At 34.5% G+C, this 19,240-nt stretch overlaps 1 protein-coding gene across 3 annotated transcripts in view; it reads right to left on the bottom strand.

Annotated features, from left to right (window-relative positions):
- Positions 1–14,878, bottom strand: part of LOC120076319 (DNA-directed RNA polymerase I subunit 2) — a 44,447-nt gene extending 29,569 nt beyond the window's left edge. The window contains exons 1-8 of one of the 3 annotated variants that reach the window (XM_039030093.1): positions 14,592–14,878; positions 13,360–13,442; positions 13,130–13,249; positions 12,638–12,714; positions 2,796–2,859; positions 1,537–1,607; positions 357–434; positions 212–257 (exon numbers count right to left, since the gene is read on the bottom strand). In XM_039030093.1, coding sequence (XP_038886021.1) covers positions 212–257; positions 357–434; positions 1,537–1,607; positions 2,796–2,859; positions 12,638–12,714; positions 13,130–13,249; positions 13,360–13,442; positions 14,592–14,757 — 705 coding nt within the window. In that variant the 5' untranslated portion in view covers positions 14,758–14,878. Of the gene's footprint in view, positions 1–211; positions 258–356; positions 435–1,536; positions 1,608–2,222; positions 2,595–2,795; positions 2,860–12,637; positions 12,715–13,129; positions 13,250–13,359; positions 13,443–14,591 lie in introns of those variants that run through there. The other 2 variants (XM_039030094.1, XM_039030095.1) reach the window with 2 other exon arrangements.
- Between the last annotated feature and the right edge of the window lie 4,362 nt (positions 14,879–19,240).

Here is a 19,240-nt window from a genome sequence, read left to right as displayed (position 1 = left end):
AATCAAATTACATAATCAACCTTTTACAAGGTGAATAAATAGACATCAAAAAATCACTAAAGGAAAATACATAAATGGAAAATACCCAAAAAGGAAAATAAGAATGGAAAATAATAGTTAGTAATACCCTAATTTCTTTTTACTACCGCCAAAATATTACACACCTTACAATCGAACAAAATATCAAAAGTAATGAGTGCAATTATTCAACCTTTAGTACAACCCCTATGGGAAGCAAGTACTCCTTTCCCTGAACCCTGAAAAATGCGTTAAAATAAAGTGCATTTAGCATCAAAAATCTTGGGGAAATTTTAAATACATATATATCTCTGTAAAGCCCTGCCTACAACCATTACCAAAATCCAAGTCTGGCACTTCCGTTCCTAAGATAATATAATTTGACTGTTACTGAAGATTGATCTTCTCTTACACACCTGGATTTGAGAATCAAAAAATAAACCTTGAGTTATAACTTAAGATTGAATAGATCCCACAAATCCACGAAAACAAAGAAGATAAAGGTGTTCATATTATTCAAAAGAAATTAAGCAATTTATAGGAGGAGAAAACATTAACTAGAAAAGCTTCAACAAAAGGTAAAACCACGTATTCATCTTGTAATTTCGATCTTACAAGAGATGCAAAAGAAAACATGACCTTCAATTGGCTTCTTTAGAAAAGTCAATGGTCCTAAGGCCTCAAGATTTTAATTAATAGCACTTTTCTTCAATGCAAGACATATATTTATTGATCAAGATCGGTTTAGTTGCTCATCTTACAATGTGGGATCGGTTTAATTTCATTGAAATTTGTTTAAGTGGTGAGTGATGGCCTTACTTTATCGAGATCGGTTCTGTAGGTTATACTTGTACATTTGAGTCCTTTATGTTTTGCGGTTTTTATTCTAACTGAATAAATAATTAATATAAATACATTTAAATTTAAAAATAAAAATTATAATAATTTTAAAAAAATAACTGTTCTACTGAAAGAAACTTAAACCTTTCCAGAACATGAAACTAAGCATAGGGGAAATTCAAAGGATACCAATTTTGTCAACCAATAAAATTGAACAGGAGGAAAAGAGCTACCACCCTAAGCTCACAGGATATTGAAAATGAATAAAAATATATCAACATCTATTATGAAATTTCAATTTTGAACTCTGAAATTACAAATTAATAATAATTTCAAAATAAAATTTATTTATTTATCAAATATAAATAAAATAATTATTATGGGGAGGAGGAAAAAACTCCTCCAATTATATGCATAAAATAGAAAGAAAATAGAGATTAAAAGGAGTAAAAGATTACACCAAGAGCAAGTCAAAAACCAGATTGTATTATAACATGTATTCCCATGTATTTGCATTTTCTCCTTTATGTAGCTTGTATCTTTTGAGTATTGGTCTCTTTTCATTTGTTCAATGAAAAGTTTTGTATCTTGTTCAAAAAAAGACATGAAAGAAAACAATAAAAGAATTGTTACTTAAAGAACAAACTTGTTTGAATTTGAAAAATGAAGAAAAAGAACCTTATAACCACTGCTTTATCAGTATAACCTTCCCGTCGATCAGAAAATGAATTCCTCACCATACTCATTGGCTGCAAAAAGAGTTATGACACTAAACAAACGATATAGCAAATAATCTTTTTAAATGATTGATCGCTCAACTCCCTTTTTTTTCTTTTTCTCTTTCCTTTTTCTTAAGAAACAGTCATTGTATAGAAACCAAAAACAAGGCAACCCAAGGGTTGGGGAAGAGGAAACCCCCACCCAACAACCTACAAAGCAACGCCTTCCAATCACTAATAATCATGGAGAAGCTGTAGTTACAAAAACAAATAAATAAATAAATCTAATGGTTGTAAACAAAAAAGAGGTTGTACATTGTTTTATAGAAACCACTAATTTCATTAAAAAAGAATGAACAAATGCAAGGGCATACAGAGTACCAAGCGACAAAAAACCCCTAAAGAAAGAGTTCCAACTAAATAAGATGTTGCCTAGAGAATAATTACAAGAAGTGTTCAAAATTGAAGTACAAAGAGAAACATGAAACCCTAAACAAAAGCCCAAAAAAGAGGTATTAAATAGTAAAGACCAGCCCATTGTTTTTCTTTCTCATCTACCCATTGTGCAATGCATTTTTTCTAAATTTTTTTTTATGCATATGTATTATTGGTTGATTCAGTCAGTTTGAGTTTCTCTGGGCTCACCAATCAACGGATGCCGATTACATATACATTAAACCAACCAACTGAAGATCGGCTAAGTTTTCCAATCTTCCTTGCTCACTCCTATTTTGAGATTCTTGTACACATAAGATTCAAAGGCAAGGTAAAGTATTATGGAACTGTGTGGTCAAAGTTTTGCTAGGCTTACTTGGAGGAGAAGAATCGAACGACTTTTTATAATAAGATTGACAAATTCTTTTGTAATGGTGTACAACATACCTCTTCATCATAGTATTCCTGAACCACAACAAACTTTTTAATAACAATAACCTTTATACATCATTTGCCATTTGGAGGGCTTTCCTTCATTTTTCTTGGGTGGGGTTCCCTTTATCCTTGGCCCCTAGGTTCTTCCTGTTTTATTTAATTATATTTTAATGGCCCTTACTAAAAATAAAATAAAATGTCAATGAAAACTTCTGTCCTTGTACATACACATACATATACTAAAAGAAATCCAAATGACATTAAATAGAAAAAATGATCGCATGCTAAACAACCATAACCCTCGAATCTCTGTGAAAGAGGTCTATGATAAAAAGTTAGCTCACTTACGTAGTTTCGTTTGGGTGCTATCAGCAGTCGAACAACTCTCTCCAGTCCATTCATAATGAAATAACTACAACATTACTGAAATAATTAGGATAAGCCACTTCAAAAATACTTTGGAAGAATCAGCTGCCCCATTAAAAGAATGTGATGCTTTTTATTACAACACCAAAGGCATCGGAAATAAAAAATATTCAACATGCCACACACAAACAGAAAACTAAACGAGAAAACAACCAATAAAGATGGGTGACATGATAACAAAGAAGTGAAGAAAGTGTAGATTTCTTAGACATTTTTATGAGTTATTTGAAATGTTATTCACGGAAATAATGGGGAACCTCCACAAGTTTCTGCCATTTAGACTTTAATGAAGTTCAGTTTCTCTCCCATTAAAAAAGATAGATTAAAAATAAAATAAAATAAGTCTCACTGCTTCATTCAACACTAGTGAGGAACTTCAAAGAAAACTTTCTTTTCCCAGTCTTATGCCTTCAGTCAAAGCGGAACTAATGTAATAGGATTAGGGTAAGTTACGATATCTTAGTTAAATCCTTAATTGATTAAAATTAGGATTAGTTTCTAAGGTTCGTTAGGATTAGGATTAGTTCGCTTTCCAATTCTCTTTAAATAGAGAAATTGTCTTCTTGTATAGACAACTTTTAATTCATGATAAAGACTGATTCTTGGAGAAATTTCTCCTTTTATCTCTAGGCTAAACCAATTTGGGATCGGAGCAAACAACTTGGCCAATATTGGTTGTCATCAGCGAAAGACCGAGAAACTCTTGGCTACACAAATTACAAGAGAGTTTTGTGAGCTATGCTCATTGCCAAACAACACACGCCTAATTAGAGGAAACCTTTGAATTCAAGAGGCAAGGAGAAATTTGAAGAATCATCCAATAATAGATTTCTGATAAGGACAACGAACCTCCATGTATCTCCACAATGAAATGATATTGTCCACTTTAGGTATAAACCCTAATGACTTTGCTTTTAGTGTCACTCCAAAAGGCCTCATACCAATGGAGATAATTGTCCTACTTATATACTCATGATCACTTCCTTCCCTAACCAATGTGGGATTTTATTCGCACTTCTAACAATCCTCCCCTTGAACAAAGTACCACTTTAAGCCTCCCCTCGAATAAATCTGTTTCACTCCTAACCATGAGAGCTTGCTCTAAATCCCAAGGCACCTCCAGTTCATCTTGGGTCACTTGCTCACCCGAGCAAGAGCACGGATCACACTTGCTCTTTATCACCTAGCTAGAACACGAACAAGACTCACCAAATTTTTTTGTTCGGGATCTGAAGATCAAATCCACACAGTTGGGCCTAGACCAAGGCTCTGATACCAAATCTGGTGTGTCACACAGAGAAATCAATTCTCAACTTCTGAAAGAATACTTCAATTAATTCATTAAAGGTAGGGGAGTTCAGTTTAAATATTGAATCCTTTGACAGCCTAGTGAAAGATAGTTACCAACGGTAACATTCTAACGATTTTCTAACTAAAGATTACAACATAAAGAATTTAAAGATTTTGGAAATTACAAGCTTAAATACTAAAGAATTGAATACAAGGCCGCTTAAAAACAAAAGAGAAGCTCTCGATACTCCTACATTACGTCAACATAATCAAACTAGAACAATACACCACGGGAGAAAAGAAACTTGACCTGGAAAAATAAAAGCACATCGGTTTAAACAAAGGTCTTGAATGGAGAAATCTTCAAAAGGCATGGATATAGTGAACCAAGATGAAGCATTGAACCGACCTACTTCAAAATGATCCACCCACCCCATTTGCCTGGTTTGAAACACCTTTTTATTTCTTTTAAACCACTCAACAAGCAACGCCTTAACCGCATTAGCCTAAATCAACGAAGAAAACTTACGAAACTTAAGAAGATTCAAGACTTATGAAGGAGTGATGAGCAAACACGTTGAGATCCAAGACTCAAGTGTGAAGGACGTTGTGGAGGCAAAGAAGAAAAATCAAATGAAAAGAAAACTCAAACTCAAAGTTGCACAGCCTATGTATTGAGAAAACTGCAAGCAAGAAACAAGATGGGATGATGGCACCTAAAACTCTATTTGTAATACTTGGCGGAGCGAAAGAAGTTGAGATCCAAGGTAGTTTTTTTTGTTGCTTGTGAATAGAGAGGCGAGAAGGAAGAATATCCAACCATATTCGCCCCAATACTCATCCAATCTGGCCCAGCTTGTTTCATTATTTTTTCGACCCGCAATCTAGAAATTCCAACTCAAATTCCTTCATTCTGGTCCCATGACCCGTGTAATCTGACCCAACTTTAACTCTCTTCATTTCTTTTCCTTAATCCAACAAAGCCCAGTTACAAACAACCAAGCTCATTCTTTAAATACAATTAACTCAACCAATTTTCTATTTTGAACATATGAGAGTTTCTTTTGTTCAAGTCGGCCATTACAACGTATTTTGATGTTGAGAATGTTTACTTATTGTTTTTTTATATTCATTTTCTCTATAAACTCAGGACGAGTTTTTTTTCCAAGGATACAATAATGTAATAAGATTAGAGTAAGTTAGGTTATCTTGGCCAAATCCTTAATTGATTAGGATTAGGATTAGTTTCCTTGGTTTATCAAGATTATGATTAATTTCTCAAATTAATTAGGATTTGGATCTTTTTCAATTCTTTATAAATAGAGAAGTTGTCATTTTGTATAGACAACTTTTGATTCATAATGAAGACTTTGATTCGATTCTTAGAGAAAGATCTTCTTTTATCTCTTAGGCTACATCAAGAACTTGAGAATCACTATTAGGTTTATCCTAACCCTCTCTGACCCAAACCTAGTTGCCATCATTAGACCTAATCTTAGTCGCACCGCCACCGATCCTATTTTTCATCATCCAATTTCCATGGATTTTTCACCTCCACCCATTGTCCTCATTCAAGTTCTCAACTTTCAGCAGCCATCCTCATTCGCAAAACCAATTTTCCCTCCCATATGGATTAGTTTCTGCAGTCCTCTATCGTCGACACTTCCACCATCAACACCACCTTCTTCCTTAGTCATTGTCTTCACTGTCAGTCATTTTGCTCTGTTGGCAGTTTTCAATATTTTTAGGATTTCCTTTCTCCTACCCATTTACTTCACTTGTTGTTGGCCATTTGCTACCATTGCCACATTCTTTTTACCTTTAATCAAGATCGTTGTTTTGCTGCTTTGGTTGGGTTTCTTTATCTTTAAGTCGGTGTGCTTTGGTTCGCTATTTAGGTTAGTTTTTGTGAGGTTCATTTCTTTTACTAGTTGTGTGTTATTTGTCAAAGTCACTTTGTCATGGAGGATTGAATATGAAAAGTCTTTTCCTTCCCCTTACCCATTTGGAATGTTCTTCCTTGCAATTTCTATTTATCCTTTTCAGTATTATTCTTTCCTTATGTCCATTTTTACCGTTATGTGTCTTTACCATATTTGACAAACATTGTTGTATATATAAGGGAGACTCCCCCTTGTAAAATGTATTGAGATAACTCCAAGTGCGCGCCTAAGGCGAGAGGCGATGCGACCGGAGGCCTGTGCACCTCGTGTGTTGCAGGGCGTGCATATTCACTGAAGCACTCACCTTGTCGCACCTTGCGCCTTGGCCAAGGCATGCGCCTGAGTGATATTCAGAATCCTTTCTTCTTTTTTTTTAATTATACCAGTATAATTTTATAACCTAAGCCCATGCAAAAAAGGTCCACCAAATCCATGCAACCTAATATTAAAATACACAACCGTCTATACCATGATAAAGCAAAAATCATTATAGGAAAACGTCATAGTCTCTTCCTATTCTCCACGTTTGGGTTAGTCTTTTTTTGTTCCAAGTTTGAAGCTCTCCTTGTCGTAACATTCTGAAACACTTCCAAAAAAATAGGAAGAACTTTTCTACAACTTTTCCCATTTAACTTCTTCGACTGCAATTTTGAGGGGTAGAAAAAGCAATCACAAAGGTTAGTTTTTTTTTTCCTCCCCATTATAATTATTCTCTTCGGCAGATTCTGAGGTGGTTTTATTTAAAAAAAACAAAAACAAAACAAAACAAAGGCTTTTTAGTTTTTTTTTCCCATTGTACTTGTTCAACTTGTTTTTTAAAAAGATTAGTTTTTTCTTCAACCAAAAAGGTTGGATTTTTAATTTTAGTTCAGTATGCTACTTGTTGTTTTGCATATTCAACTTGTTTTTGAAAAATATTAGTTTTTTTTTCCATGGTACTTGTTCCCTACGGACTCTGTGGGTTTAGTTTTTCAGCATAAGTGATGGTCTCTTCCTATTCTCCACGTTTCTGTTTTTCAGCATACTAGTTTTTTCATATTCAACTTGATTTTTAAAAAGATTAGTTTCTTTTTTTCGGACTTTCAGTATACTGTTTCTTCAACAAAAGAGGTTGGTTTTTTTTTTATTTTTGTTCAGTATACTACTTGTTGTTTTGCATATTCAGTATACTTTTTTTTCAACCAAAAAGCCTCATATGTTGCATATTCGACTTGTTTTTTAAAAAGATTAGTTTTTGAAAAGACTAGTTTTTTTTTCCAGTATGCTTTTTAAGTTTTTATTCAATTCTGAGTGGAAACATTTCTAAAATAGGCTTCTTTTTCTTTTTCAAGTTTTTTGGTTTATTTTCATTGTTTATAATAGGATGGAAGAAGGAGAGCAAAAACGGAAACATCCGGATTGGCAATATGTCATATTAGAAAACGAAAAAGATACGAACAGTTGTGAATGTATGTTTTGCAGAAAAATCACAAAGGGAGGCATTTGTCGGGCAACACAACATTAAAGCATGTTTGAAGTGCCCAACCAATGTAAGAAAGGAATTGAAGGAATACCAAATGAAGATAAAAGCAAAGAGGGAGGAAAGCAATGCCCTCCGCTTAATGAAATGGAAGTTGGTGGATGTGGATCAAGTACCAGAACATCTAAAAAATGAGCAATTCAATCACAATCACAAGCAAATCCACCACAAACTAAGGGAGCTATAGATAAATTTGTGTATCCAAATCCAGCCAAGGTCGTTGATGATCGAAATAGATTAAAGAAGCTGAAGCAATCAACCATCACCGAAAAAGACAACAAAGAAGGGAGAGATGCTACAGTTCAATTTATCATGCGTTAGATTTATCAAGCAGGTATTCCCTTGAATACAATTCGGTTGAAAAGTTTTCAAGTAATGATTAAAGCCATAGGACAATTTGGACTTAGGTTAATACCTCCTTCTTATCATGAGGCTAGAGTGGCATGCTTAAAAAAGGAAGTAAAACATACAAAAAAATTTAACGAGTAACCATGAGGTTGAATGGAAAAGAAATGGATGTTCTTTAATGTCCGATGGGTGGTCTGATAGAAGAGATAGAACCCTGATAAATTTTTTAGTGCATTCTGCTGCAGGGTCATTGTTTTTGGAATGGATTGATGCACATCTTCATGCATCAAAACTGGAGAAAAAGTATTTGAGCTCTTGGCTAGCATGGTGGAAAAGGTAGGAGAAGAGAATATTGTCCAAGTTGTAACTGATAATACCTCGAATCATGTCCTAGCTAGCAAATATTTGGAAACAAAGCGGCCACATTATATTAGACACCATGTGCTGCCCACGGTTTAGATTTGATATTAGAGGACACTGGGAAGATTGATAAGATCAAAAGATGTTTTAAAAGGACTGTAGCACTGAGTGGTTTTATTATAATCATTTGTACGTACTTAACATGATGAGAGATTTTACCAATCAACAAGAATTGGTGAGACCGGCGGTTACACATTTTGCAACATCATTTTTTACCCTAGCAAGTATCCACAGGAATAAAGCGAACTTGAGAAAGATGTTTATTTCTAAGAAACGGACGACTTACAAATGGGCAAAAGATCCAAAAGGAAAGAGAGCAGCTAACACCGTTTTGATGCCATCATTTTGGAACTTAGTGATCTACACTTTAAAGGCATCCAGACCATTAGTTCAAGTACTTAGACTTGTCGATGGTGATAAACCTGCAATGGGATATATCTATGAGGCCATGGATAGGGCAAAAGAGGCCATTAAAAGTGGGTTTAATGATAATGAGATTGATACCATCTACTAGTGAGTGATTTTCTTAAAGTTGTGCAAAGATTGATACCATCTACTAGTGATCAAAACCGATGCACAGTGGAACTAGAGTTATATTTTGAAGCTAAAAGCATGTTCGGCATTGACTTAGCAATCAACACAAGGAAAGTTAAGACGCCAGGTAAGGACATTCCCTACTACATTAATAGTATATATAAGTATGTTATTTCTAAATCATGTTAAATGTGTGAACAACATCATGGTGGGCTCTTTATGGTGGTAATACTCCAGTTTTGCAAAAGTTAGTCATGAGAGTCCTTAATCTAACGTGCAGCGCTTCTAGGTGTGAGCGCAACTGGAGTGTTTTTGAACATGTAAGTGATCATTTTGTTTTATACATTATTAATTTAAAATTGAAAATAAAATTCTAATTCCATATTGGTTAATAATTTGTAGATTCATACAAAAAAGAAGAATAGGTTGGAACAGAAGCGCTTAAATGATCTCATTTATATATAATATAATCAAGCACTTAAAGAGCACTTTGATTTAAAGGATCAACTTGATCCAATCTCCTTAGATCATATAGATGAGAGTAATGAATGGTTGGTCGGAACATTGGATGAAAAAAATAATGTAGCTGAAGTTGACAATGAGCTAGTTTTTTATGACGACGACCTCACATGGGGAGATGTAGCTTGTGCTAGTGACGTTAGAAAACCCATCACGTACACTAGATCAAAAGGAATGCCTACGGGTTTTCTTATTGATGATAGTGACGATATTGATGATAGTGACGATATCGACCGTGACCTTGATACGGAGCTGGAGCTTCTAACTATGATGAATGCGCTAACTATGGATATGATGCCGGAAATAGACCGACTGCCTTTGCCTCCGCTTCTAGAGTCCAAAAGCAAACACCAACTATACATGTGTTTAGTGATGAAGATGGGGACGACGATGAAAATGAATTAGACATTGAGGACGATGGCCAAGGGGGAGCAATGGATGAAACCTTAGATTTAGATGGGGTTGATGTTGAATTTGACATTTGATCATGTCTTGAACTTTTACTTTTAGAGTTTTGTTCATTTTTATTTATTATATTACTATTTATTAATCTTTGAGGCTTTGGCATTTGTATATAAACTTGTTCTTCTTCTACAAATATCATATATTTATTTATTTATTCATTGCGCTTCGCTTCGTTTGGGCATCGCCTTTTTGTCACCTCTCACCTTGAAGCAACAAGGGACTTGTCACCTTGAGGTACGCCTTGCGCTTTGAAAACACTGAGAAGAATATTGAGAAAATTCATAATTTCAACATGGTATCAGAGCCATCTCTCTGAATCATTTTCATAGGTTTCACATCTGAAACCCTAGCAAAGAAAAACAGAACATTGAAATTTCAAACTTACCAATTTATTTGAAGTTGTGCGTCAGAAAAACCACCATCCACAACTTGGAGCTTCACGTCCGAAGCGAATCCATACTCCATCGTTCACAACAGCCGAATCTCGTTCTTTGAGTATCGATCTAGTCCGAAGCAACCCCAGTCAAAACGCGTTCTTTGATCGAGTATCATGTTGTCGTGGGTTTGTTCGATCTAATTCGTGTGTGTTGTCGAGTATAGAGTATCATTAAGGGGTTTGGTTTTGTTATCGTGTTATCGAGTATCATTTTCAAGTATCGTGTTGTCGTGCTTGAAGCCATAGATCGGCGTGTGTAGGTCGCCGTTCTTCGTGGGTTTGTGTTGTGGTGATTAATCATGGGAGAATTTCATCAACTGAGTCAATTCAAAATTCAACGAGGTCTGAGAAGCTTTTTTTTTAGAATTCGGGTTGGACAACCGGGTCTGGGAAGTTTCTTTAAGAATTCGGGTCTGGGAGTGTGTTTTTTCCTTTTTCCCTATTTCTTAATTTTTGTATTGCAAATTATCAATTTTTATAGCATCAGTAAATTCTAACAATATAGAAGTGACCATACTCCCAATTACTAATCACAAATTAAATGGAAGAAATTATCTCCATTGGTCACAATTTGTTATGATGTTTATATATGGAAAAGGAAAGAAAGATTATCTCTCAAGCAAAACTCCCATCCCAGACCCACTGATAAAAAATACAAGACATGGAAAGCAGAAAATAATATGGTTATCTCATGGCTAATCAACTCCATGACGACAGAGATCCGTGAAGGATTTCCACTCTTCTCAACTGCAAGCGAAATCTGAGAAGCAGCTCGTGAAACTTATTCCGACCAAAAAAATACAACGGAGTCATTTGAAATTGAAGGCAAAATTCACGAGCTACGACAAGGGGATATGCAAGTCACTCACTATTTCACTCAATTGTCTCGTCTTTGGCAGCAACAACTTGATGTATTTGAAAGCCACAAATGGGAATGCACTATAGATGGAGCCACATTCAAGAAGATAGTTGAGAAGAAACGAGTGTTCAAATTTCTCCTTGGCCTTAATAAAGAACTAGATGAGGTACGTGGTAGAATCTTAGCCATTAAACCATTACCTAACAACACAGAAGTTTTTGCAGAAGTAAGAAGAGAAGAAAGTAGGAAGAAACTAATATTAGGAGTGACTGCAAGCTCTGAATCCGAAGGATCGACTTTAATTGCTCAAAACCTTGGTAATGAGGTACATATAAATACTCATGATAACCGTTACAATCAAAATCAGAACTACACAGGAACTGAGAATCGGCAACGAAAACCAAGACCATGGTGTGAACACTGTAAAAAACTAGAACACACTAAAGAAGTGTGTTGGGATATTTATGGTAAACCTCCAGATTGGAAGCCAAACAAAGGTGCTGGAGACAGACGTGGACAGGCCTACCAAGCAAGTACAACATCTGAAGGTAACTTCAACTCTGAACATAATGTGTTTACTAAGGAGCAGTTGGACCTTCTCCAAAAACTATTTGGTCAATCGAAATCTACTTAAAAAAACATAAGAAACCAATGTAGCAACAGTGGCACAATCAGGTAACTTCCTTTGGGCTCTTAATGCAACCTAAGAAAATTGTAGTACTTGGATTATTGATTCTAGAGCATCAGATCACATGACAGGTGATATCTCACTTTTAACTAACTATACACACTGTAACATTCAAATTACTGTAAAGATTGTTGTTGGCACCTATTCTAAAGTAATGGGAACTGGCAATGTCTTTGTATCTAAAGATCTTGTGTTAGAAAATGTGTTGCATGTCCCAAATCTTAGATGCAATCTCCTTTCCATAAGAAAACTAACTCTTATGAAAAATTGGAGTGCAACTTTCTACTCAAATAATTGCATATTTCAGGATTTGAATTCGGGGGAAGATGATTGGCAATGCTAAGGAAACCTCGAGTCTCTACATACTAAATGTTCTTAAGCCTCAAGTCAAGGAGATAGGTCTTAGCAAATCTACTTTTGTTATTTCTAAAGACAATTATGATAGTAAATCTACTTTTGTTGCTTCTAAAGACAATTATGATAGTATATCTACTTCTGTTGCTTCAAAAGACAATTATGATAGTACGATAATGCTATGGCATAATCGTTTAGAACATCCCAATTTTTTATATTTGAAATGAATTTTTCCAGATAATTTTAATAAAAGTTCTCAGGTTTTTCAATGTGAGACTTGTGAAATGGCAAAGTTGGCTCAATCCTCATATCCGATAAGAGCACATATAAACCCTCTTATCCTTTTTCTATGATGCATAGTGATGTTTAGGGACAGTGAAGTTACTTACCCACCCATTTCTGATGCCTCTTCTTTGTAAGAGATCAACTTCGTGGGATCAAGACCTCTCAAGTGACAAAGCTTTGACTGAGTAAAATGCAGAAAGTAGATCAATGGCTAGGCAAAACAAGGGAAACAAAGGTAACCCAAGTTTTAAGAAATTCATGCACATGCTGATGCACTTATTGCAGCTTTCCACCTATTTCTACTTAAATTCAGATTCCAATGGACCTAAGCAACTATGGGAGAGTTCCTTCAACATGAAGGAAAATAATTAAGTATAATATTCTCTTGCTTTATATGAAGGAGTGAAAATGATATTCATATTGCCAAGAGGGAAACAACTTAAAGGGCAATGAGTAGAGAGAACCCCACCCCAAAAAAGCTTTTCAATTTCTAAATATAATAATTTAACAAAAGAAAAGAACAATGATAGCGTCATTTAGTAACATTAATTATAGAGATGACATAAACAAATGAAACCAAAGCATGGAGCACAAACCTTCAACATTATTGGGAAGTGCCCAAAATTAAACTTCTCTCTTATGACAGCTTTTTCATCATATTGAAAACAAACATCTGCCATGAACTTTCCGGTATATGAAATTTTAGCTTGCCTACACTGTTTGAGGTGAAAAAGGATGAAACAAGATCATCCATAAGTTCATTAGAATTGCGTGTAGAGTAACCAAAAGGAAAAGGAAGAGGATAAATTTTTAATTCAAATCATACTTCATAAGGAAGCAGAGCTTCCCGAATTGTTCTCAAATTGCGCTCCTTCTGTGGCGGGTATAACTCGGGCTTGCCCAACCAAAGTGAAATGATAGTCAAGAAAAACATAATATATAATCATAATTATTAGGAAATAAAACCCAAAAGTTTCACAACATAAACTATAGGTCGAATAATTCTTAAATAAGTAAGTTTGATGGGAAGAACACGCCAAGAAACTGCATGATGAATTCGACAAAATTCCTTTCTGTTTCTGTTTTTTTTTTTCAACTCAATTTTTCATATCCCCCCACCCACCCACCCAAAGAACCGCATCTGTTGCACAAGGATTTCGTAGGAATCTTGCAACTGCCTCTTCCAAAAAAAAATAAATACATGAATCTCCCATTCCTTTCCTTCTTCAAATCTCTTTTTTTTTTAGTACGCCCTTTCCTTCTTCAAATCTTAAAGAATGATCAACCATGATTTATACTGTAAATCGGGTCTCTTGGAAGCTCAATTGAAATTCTCGTATAATTCCAGATAGTTGCCTTCAATTCAATACATGTTTCTGATAAATCTAGGTTCTCTTTGCAGTTTGCACATTGAATGAAACCACCACAGCTTACTCCAAATTGCTCTAAAGATCTTCTTTCTCCATAACATCAATGGTCGGCCTCTCAACTTAATCCTCCCCATATGAAGGAATCCCTTTCGGCTTTCCATGGTTTCAAACCGACTGTTCTTCAAATTTAGATCCTTATCCAAGATAAACTCAACGCTTGTAATGTACTCTAAAGAAGGATGCCCAATTTTCTTCTTTCTCCCAATTGATTTTTTATGTGTAAGAAATATGTAGAGAACCACTCTCACCTCTATGTGTAAGAAATATATTTCTGCTATGCTACGACTACCAAAATCCATGATTGCACTGATTCATAAGCTCCAATGTCACAACTTGCAAAGAGAGTAACAAATGAGAGAGATTCGACAGAGAGCTCCATCTACATCTCCATCATTTAAGAAGTCAATAATTAATATAAACCGGACAACATAATCAGATGGGTGATGACATTCGTCAAATCCATCAGTTTAAAGAGATAAAACAAACGTAACCAGCAAGGGGAAAAGGCAATAAACATTCGGAATAAATCAAACCCCAGCAAAAAATAATAATAATAAACTGAACGAATCACATTCAAAAAATAACAGGAGAGAAAAAAGTAAGCCATAAAGATTCATAAGTAGGATATTTCTAAGCTTTTTGTTGGTGAAGGAGTCGTAGATTTCGACGGGTTTGATGCTGTTCATAAGTGTCTCCAATCCCGCATCAACAAAGTGATCAAACGATTCTATATGATGTCTGAACAGCTCGCGCAACGCCTCATAGTCTTCGTTCTCGTTAAATTTCACCACCATCTTCTTCGCCGTCTTCCTTTGTCCGCCTCAGAGTGTCTTTCCTCCGTCGGAGTTAGCGACTGGTTAAGACAACGTTTGTTCGCGCAGGCGCAGGGTTTTGGGGTTGTGGGGGGGTTTTGGAGAGCCCGCCAACGAGGTATTTATAGAAGGGGACATTCAATTTTTCTTTTTTCTAAGGGCCGGGAAAAATCAAAATATTTATAAATATATCCGGATGATATTTTGTTATTATTACTAAATATTTTTAACAATTTTGTCATTTAATTTTTTTTAATATTTTGTTTTTTATTTTCTTTTCTAGAAGATTTTATTTTCTTTTTTAATTTTTAATTTCTATATTTTTCTTCATTCCTGTTGAGTCTTGTTAATTATTCACTGTTTTTAAGAAGTGTATTATGTATAGATTCACTTTTCTTAGTAGAAAAAATTACGTCTACCCGTGTTTCACTTCCTAATCAATTTTTGTGATAGGAGAATTGGAATAAATTTTGAATATTCAAACGTTAGATTGATTTTATTATAAAACAAATATTAAATTAACTTTTAGTTATTAATGACATATTTTAAAATAATCTGAAACTAATAAAAATTGAATATATCCAAAAATCACTTTTGAATCTATCATTTGTTAACTTATAAATATACGGTATTTTTAGTACAATAAAGATATAGTGAGAGGCTTGAATCTTCGACCATGAGCAAATCAATAAATGTTTTTGAAGATTCGATGTTTAAAAAAATGAGCATATAACAATTATTGTTGAGGTATGTTCACGTTGATATATCATCTGTAACCATTAAAATAAGTTTAAATGATTTTTTTCTATTTTTGTCTTTATTTTTAATTTTATTATTATTTGATTATTAATGAGTGGTTTTGAAATTTATTACATGGGCAATTTGTAGTTTTGGAGGTTTGAAACTAATATTTGTTTAGTCAAAAAGTTGCAAATATACATGCACTTCATCCTAACAAGTGATGACTGGGTTATGTGTTGATGCGAATGAGATGACATGTGGACAGGTTACCTTCAAAATTAATTATATGTTAAAAAAATAAAAAGAAAATATTTAAGAGGTTCTTGGAGCATCGCCGAGTTGATTATAATGGTCAATTGTTATTATAATTTGTGGGGTTGTATGATGATCCATGGAGTTGAATAATATGTGTTTTGGATGCAGGCTATTTTAGTTTCTATTCAAATAGTTTGTGTTTGGGTGCATATTATTTTAGTATGGGTCCAAGTAGTTTGTGTTTGGAGTGCATATGATTTTAGTATGGGTTATGAGAGTCTGTGTTTGGGTGTAAATTTTTTTCGTATGAGTTATGATTTATGTGTTTGTGTTGCTGATTTATTTCACATGGAGATTTTTATGAAGTACTGGTACCTTAAATATCATATTTTGTAAATAGAAATACAAATGTTTGTTCCACTAAATTTTAAAAATGTGTTAGATATTAAGTTATGTTATTCTCATCCATTTGGACATTTTGGAATGTATTGATATTGTTGAACATGTATGAGATACACAAGATTAGACTAAAAAATCATATCATGAATTAAGTAAGAAAGCTCCACATTTGAAGGTGTATAAAAATAACCAAATCTCGAACTCCATAATACTACACAAAAACATATATCTCTTGGAGTGATAGTTGCCAAGTATAGACAACCATTACGAGGACGCACAAAAATTGTCGTCAACGTAGATACATGATTCCAAAACACAATAAAGGTAGGTTATCATTCAAACACGATTCAAGGAGAAGGGTTGATCAAGTACATTTTTTGCGGAAGAGCTTGCAATACTAGAATAAGTTGTTATATTATACGAGTTGAATCAAAATGAACCAGTCATTATTAAAGATCTATTGGGATATTTCTTATTTTATTATATGGTTCGATTTTATAAATGCTTTTTCCACATATATACATTTTTTTCTTGCTTTAGACTTTAATGTGACCCATGAAAAGTTATATATTAGGGTATATTTGGAATAACTAGAAAAAAAAATGTTTTTCGAAAAGTCATTTTAATTCAAACAATTTTTATAAAATACTGTTTAAAATAAAAACACTCACATGTTTCATTACATTTTCTCAAGTTAAAAATGTTTTTATGGACGAGTTTGTTTGGTTTGTTATACTTAAAATATTTTTATTAATGTCATATTAGATAAAAGAAGGCTATTAATTAAACAATATGAACTAGTCATTGGAGTTAGTCATAAAGGTGGTCATTGGAAGTGATCATTGGAGTCAACCGTCAAAGCTAGTCGCATGGAGGTGGTCATTGTCAGAATGGGCTTCGAATGTGGTATTTGTTGGAGTTGGTTGGAGACAGTGGAGTTGTTGGGAACACTGAAGGGAGGAGTTAGTATGTGTTTTAGGTGTATAGTTGTAAGATTGATTTTTTTTTTCTTTTTTATAGTTGTGAAAAGTAGATTAAAAAGGTAAAATGAAATTACCCGACAAATGTGAAAAGTAAACAAAGAAAATAGAATTATGAAAATTGATAAATGTGCAAGGTCAATGCTATTTACTACTTGTGTTGGGTTGTATATACCAACTTAATAAGTTTGTTAAATTTATTCCTTCGATTTGACTCGTTCATCTTGGCTCACATTTGTTTTGGACCTTAGTTTTTTATGAGCATGCCATCAGCACATGCAATTGTTTATGCTCAACCATTTTAGTTATATATTTTAGCTAACGGCTTAATGGTGAGTGATGACTTGAAATCGGTCATATGTTATGTATGCATGATGATGTGCTACAAGCTCGTGTTATCACAAACTTGTAACGCTAAATGTAATCGTATGTTGTGTTAATGCTCATGCACATTTTATGTGATACTACTTCTAGATATATGCGTTGTTAATCATATGCTTGTAGTATGCTATGGAGTAATACGTTGTCACAAGTTTCCTTGCACTAAAACCAAGTATAATTCCAACGTAAGTTTCTCAGAGTAATCCGAGGTCGAACACAGAGATTGTTTTCGTTAATGTGTTACTTTTGTGATACATGCGACCAGTTTTTACAATTAATGAGAATTGAGTTTGTACATGAATTTAAAGTTGCGGTAAAGTAAAGTTACGTTAATAAACTAAATTGCGACGAAGATAAACATAAGCTAATGTGATACATGATACAAGATACATGGTAATATGATGCTGAGTTCGAGACTGACTGTGAAGTTTCTACAAGGATCGTGGTATGCGATGACAAGTCTTTATGGATGAATCAGAAGGAGAAAGAATAATTAGTACAAACGTCGCAAGTTTGTTAATTGCGTTAAAGACGTAACTAAGGTTCCTCTTTCCCTTGGCGTGCACCTCTCGGTGATTGGCCCGTTCCCATATCTCTATGGTGAAACAGGAATGAACGTGGTGAACGCAAGGTTGCTTCCATCTCTGGAAGTACTTCTCGCTTTAATTAACGCATTCTTCCAACCCTCTCTCGATAGGCGGAATAGCATCTTCACTTCTGCTCTCACAGGTGAAGATGTCGTCTAGTATGCCTTAACTAAACTTAATTATTTCCTTAATCCAATTAATTTACTTGCTTAATTCTTGCTAATTACCCATGGGATTAAGAAAACGTCATGGAGAAAATGAATTATGGATGAACGAAAATAGACAGAGAAATGATAATGGAAATGATCATAACATTCAATACTAAGATTAAGCGTCTGATACATGGTGTGAATGATAGACTAAGGAGATGAATACAAGTGATGATGAAGAGATAGAAATAAATACAGAAGAGTGTCAACATCTTGACATAAATCTGGACGGTGGTTTTACTTGTCAGTGTGTGGAATAGATGAACAGAAGAGCTTCCCTCTCAGGCTTGTTCGTCTGGTAGAGGTGACCTTGGTACAGAGCTTCGACGGCTGGAATCAGAAAGGATTATTTTCTCGGAGACTCACCTCTTGGTCCTTGTCTCTTAATTCTTCCCAGATTCTACTCAGATTAGTCGCTCAACCAGTCTCTCTCTCAGCATCAGTATTACACACTTTTTCTCTGTATTCAACATATCACTTCATAGATGGAAATTGCCATAAGCTATTATAATTGAAGCTTTGCTCTTTTGCATTGTGATCCCTACTTTATTGTTAGCCAGCTCCTAAAATGGTGAGTGAATATTCCTTCTGTTACACAATCATATCCGTCAGTAATGCACTAACGTCAAGCTGTTACAGCGTCAGATCTTCCGCTAATTGTGTTGCTCTTTACATCTTTGATCGTTTGCCCGCATAGGTGTATATTTTTTTTATTACCGCATGCGGTTGAAGTTGCGGTTTGATTGCAAAACCTTGATCGATTATCGCAATGCACCCGTCATTGCGTATAATCCGCTTCTTCTTATTAAGTGACGGGTGCAAATGCGATTGTAAGATATGTTGTTCCGTTTATCTTTGAGCGCTGTAACGAATGCAAGACTTGATTTCCTGCAGAAACATAACTTAAAACATC

Source organism: Benincasa hispida, chromosome 4 (genome assembly GCF_009727055.1).
Source record: "Benincasa hispida cultivar B227 chromosome 4, ASM972705v1, whole genome shotgun sequence".
Lineage (NCBI taxonomy): Eukaryota > Viridiplantae > Streptophyta > Magnoliopsida > Cucurbitales > Cucurbitaceae > Benincasa > Benincasa hispida.
This window is presented reverse-complemented; position numbering and strand designations above follow the sequence as displayed.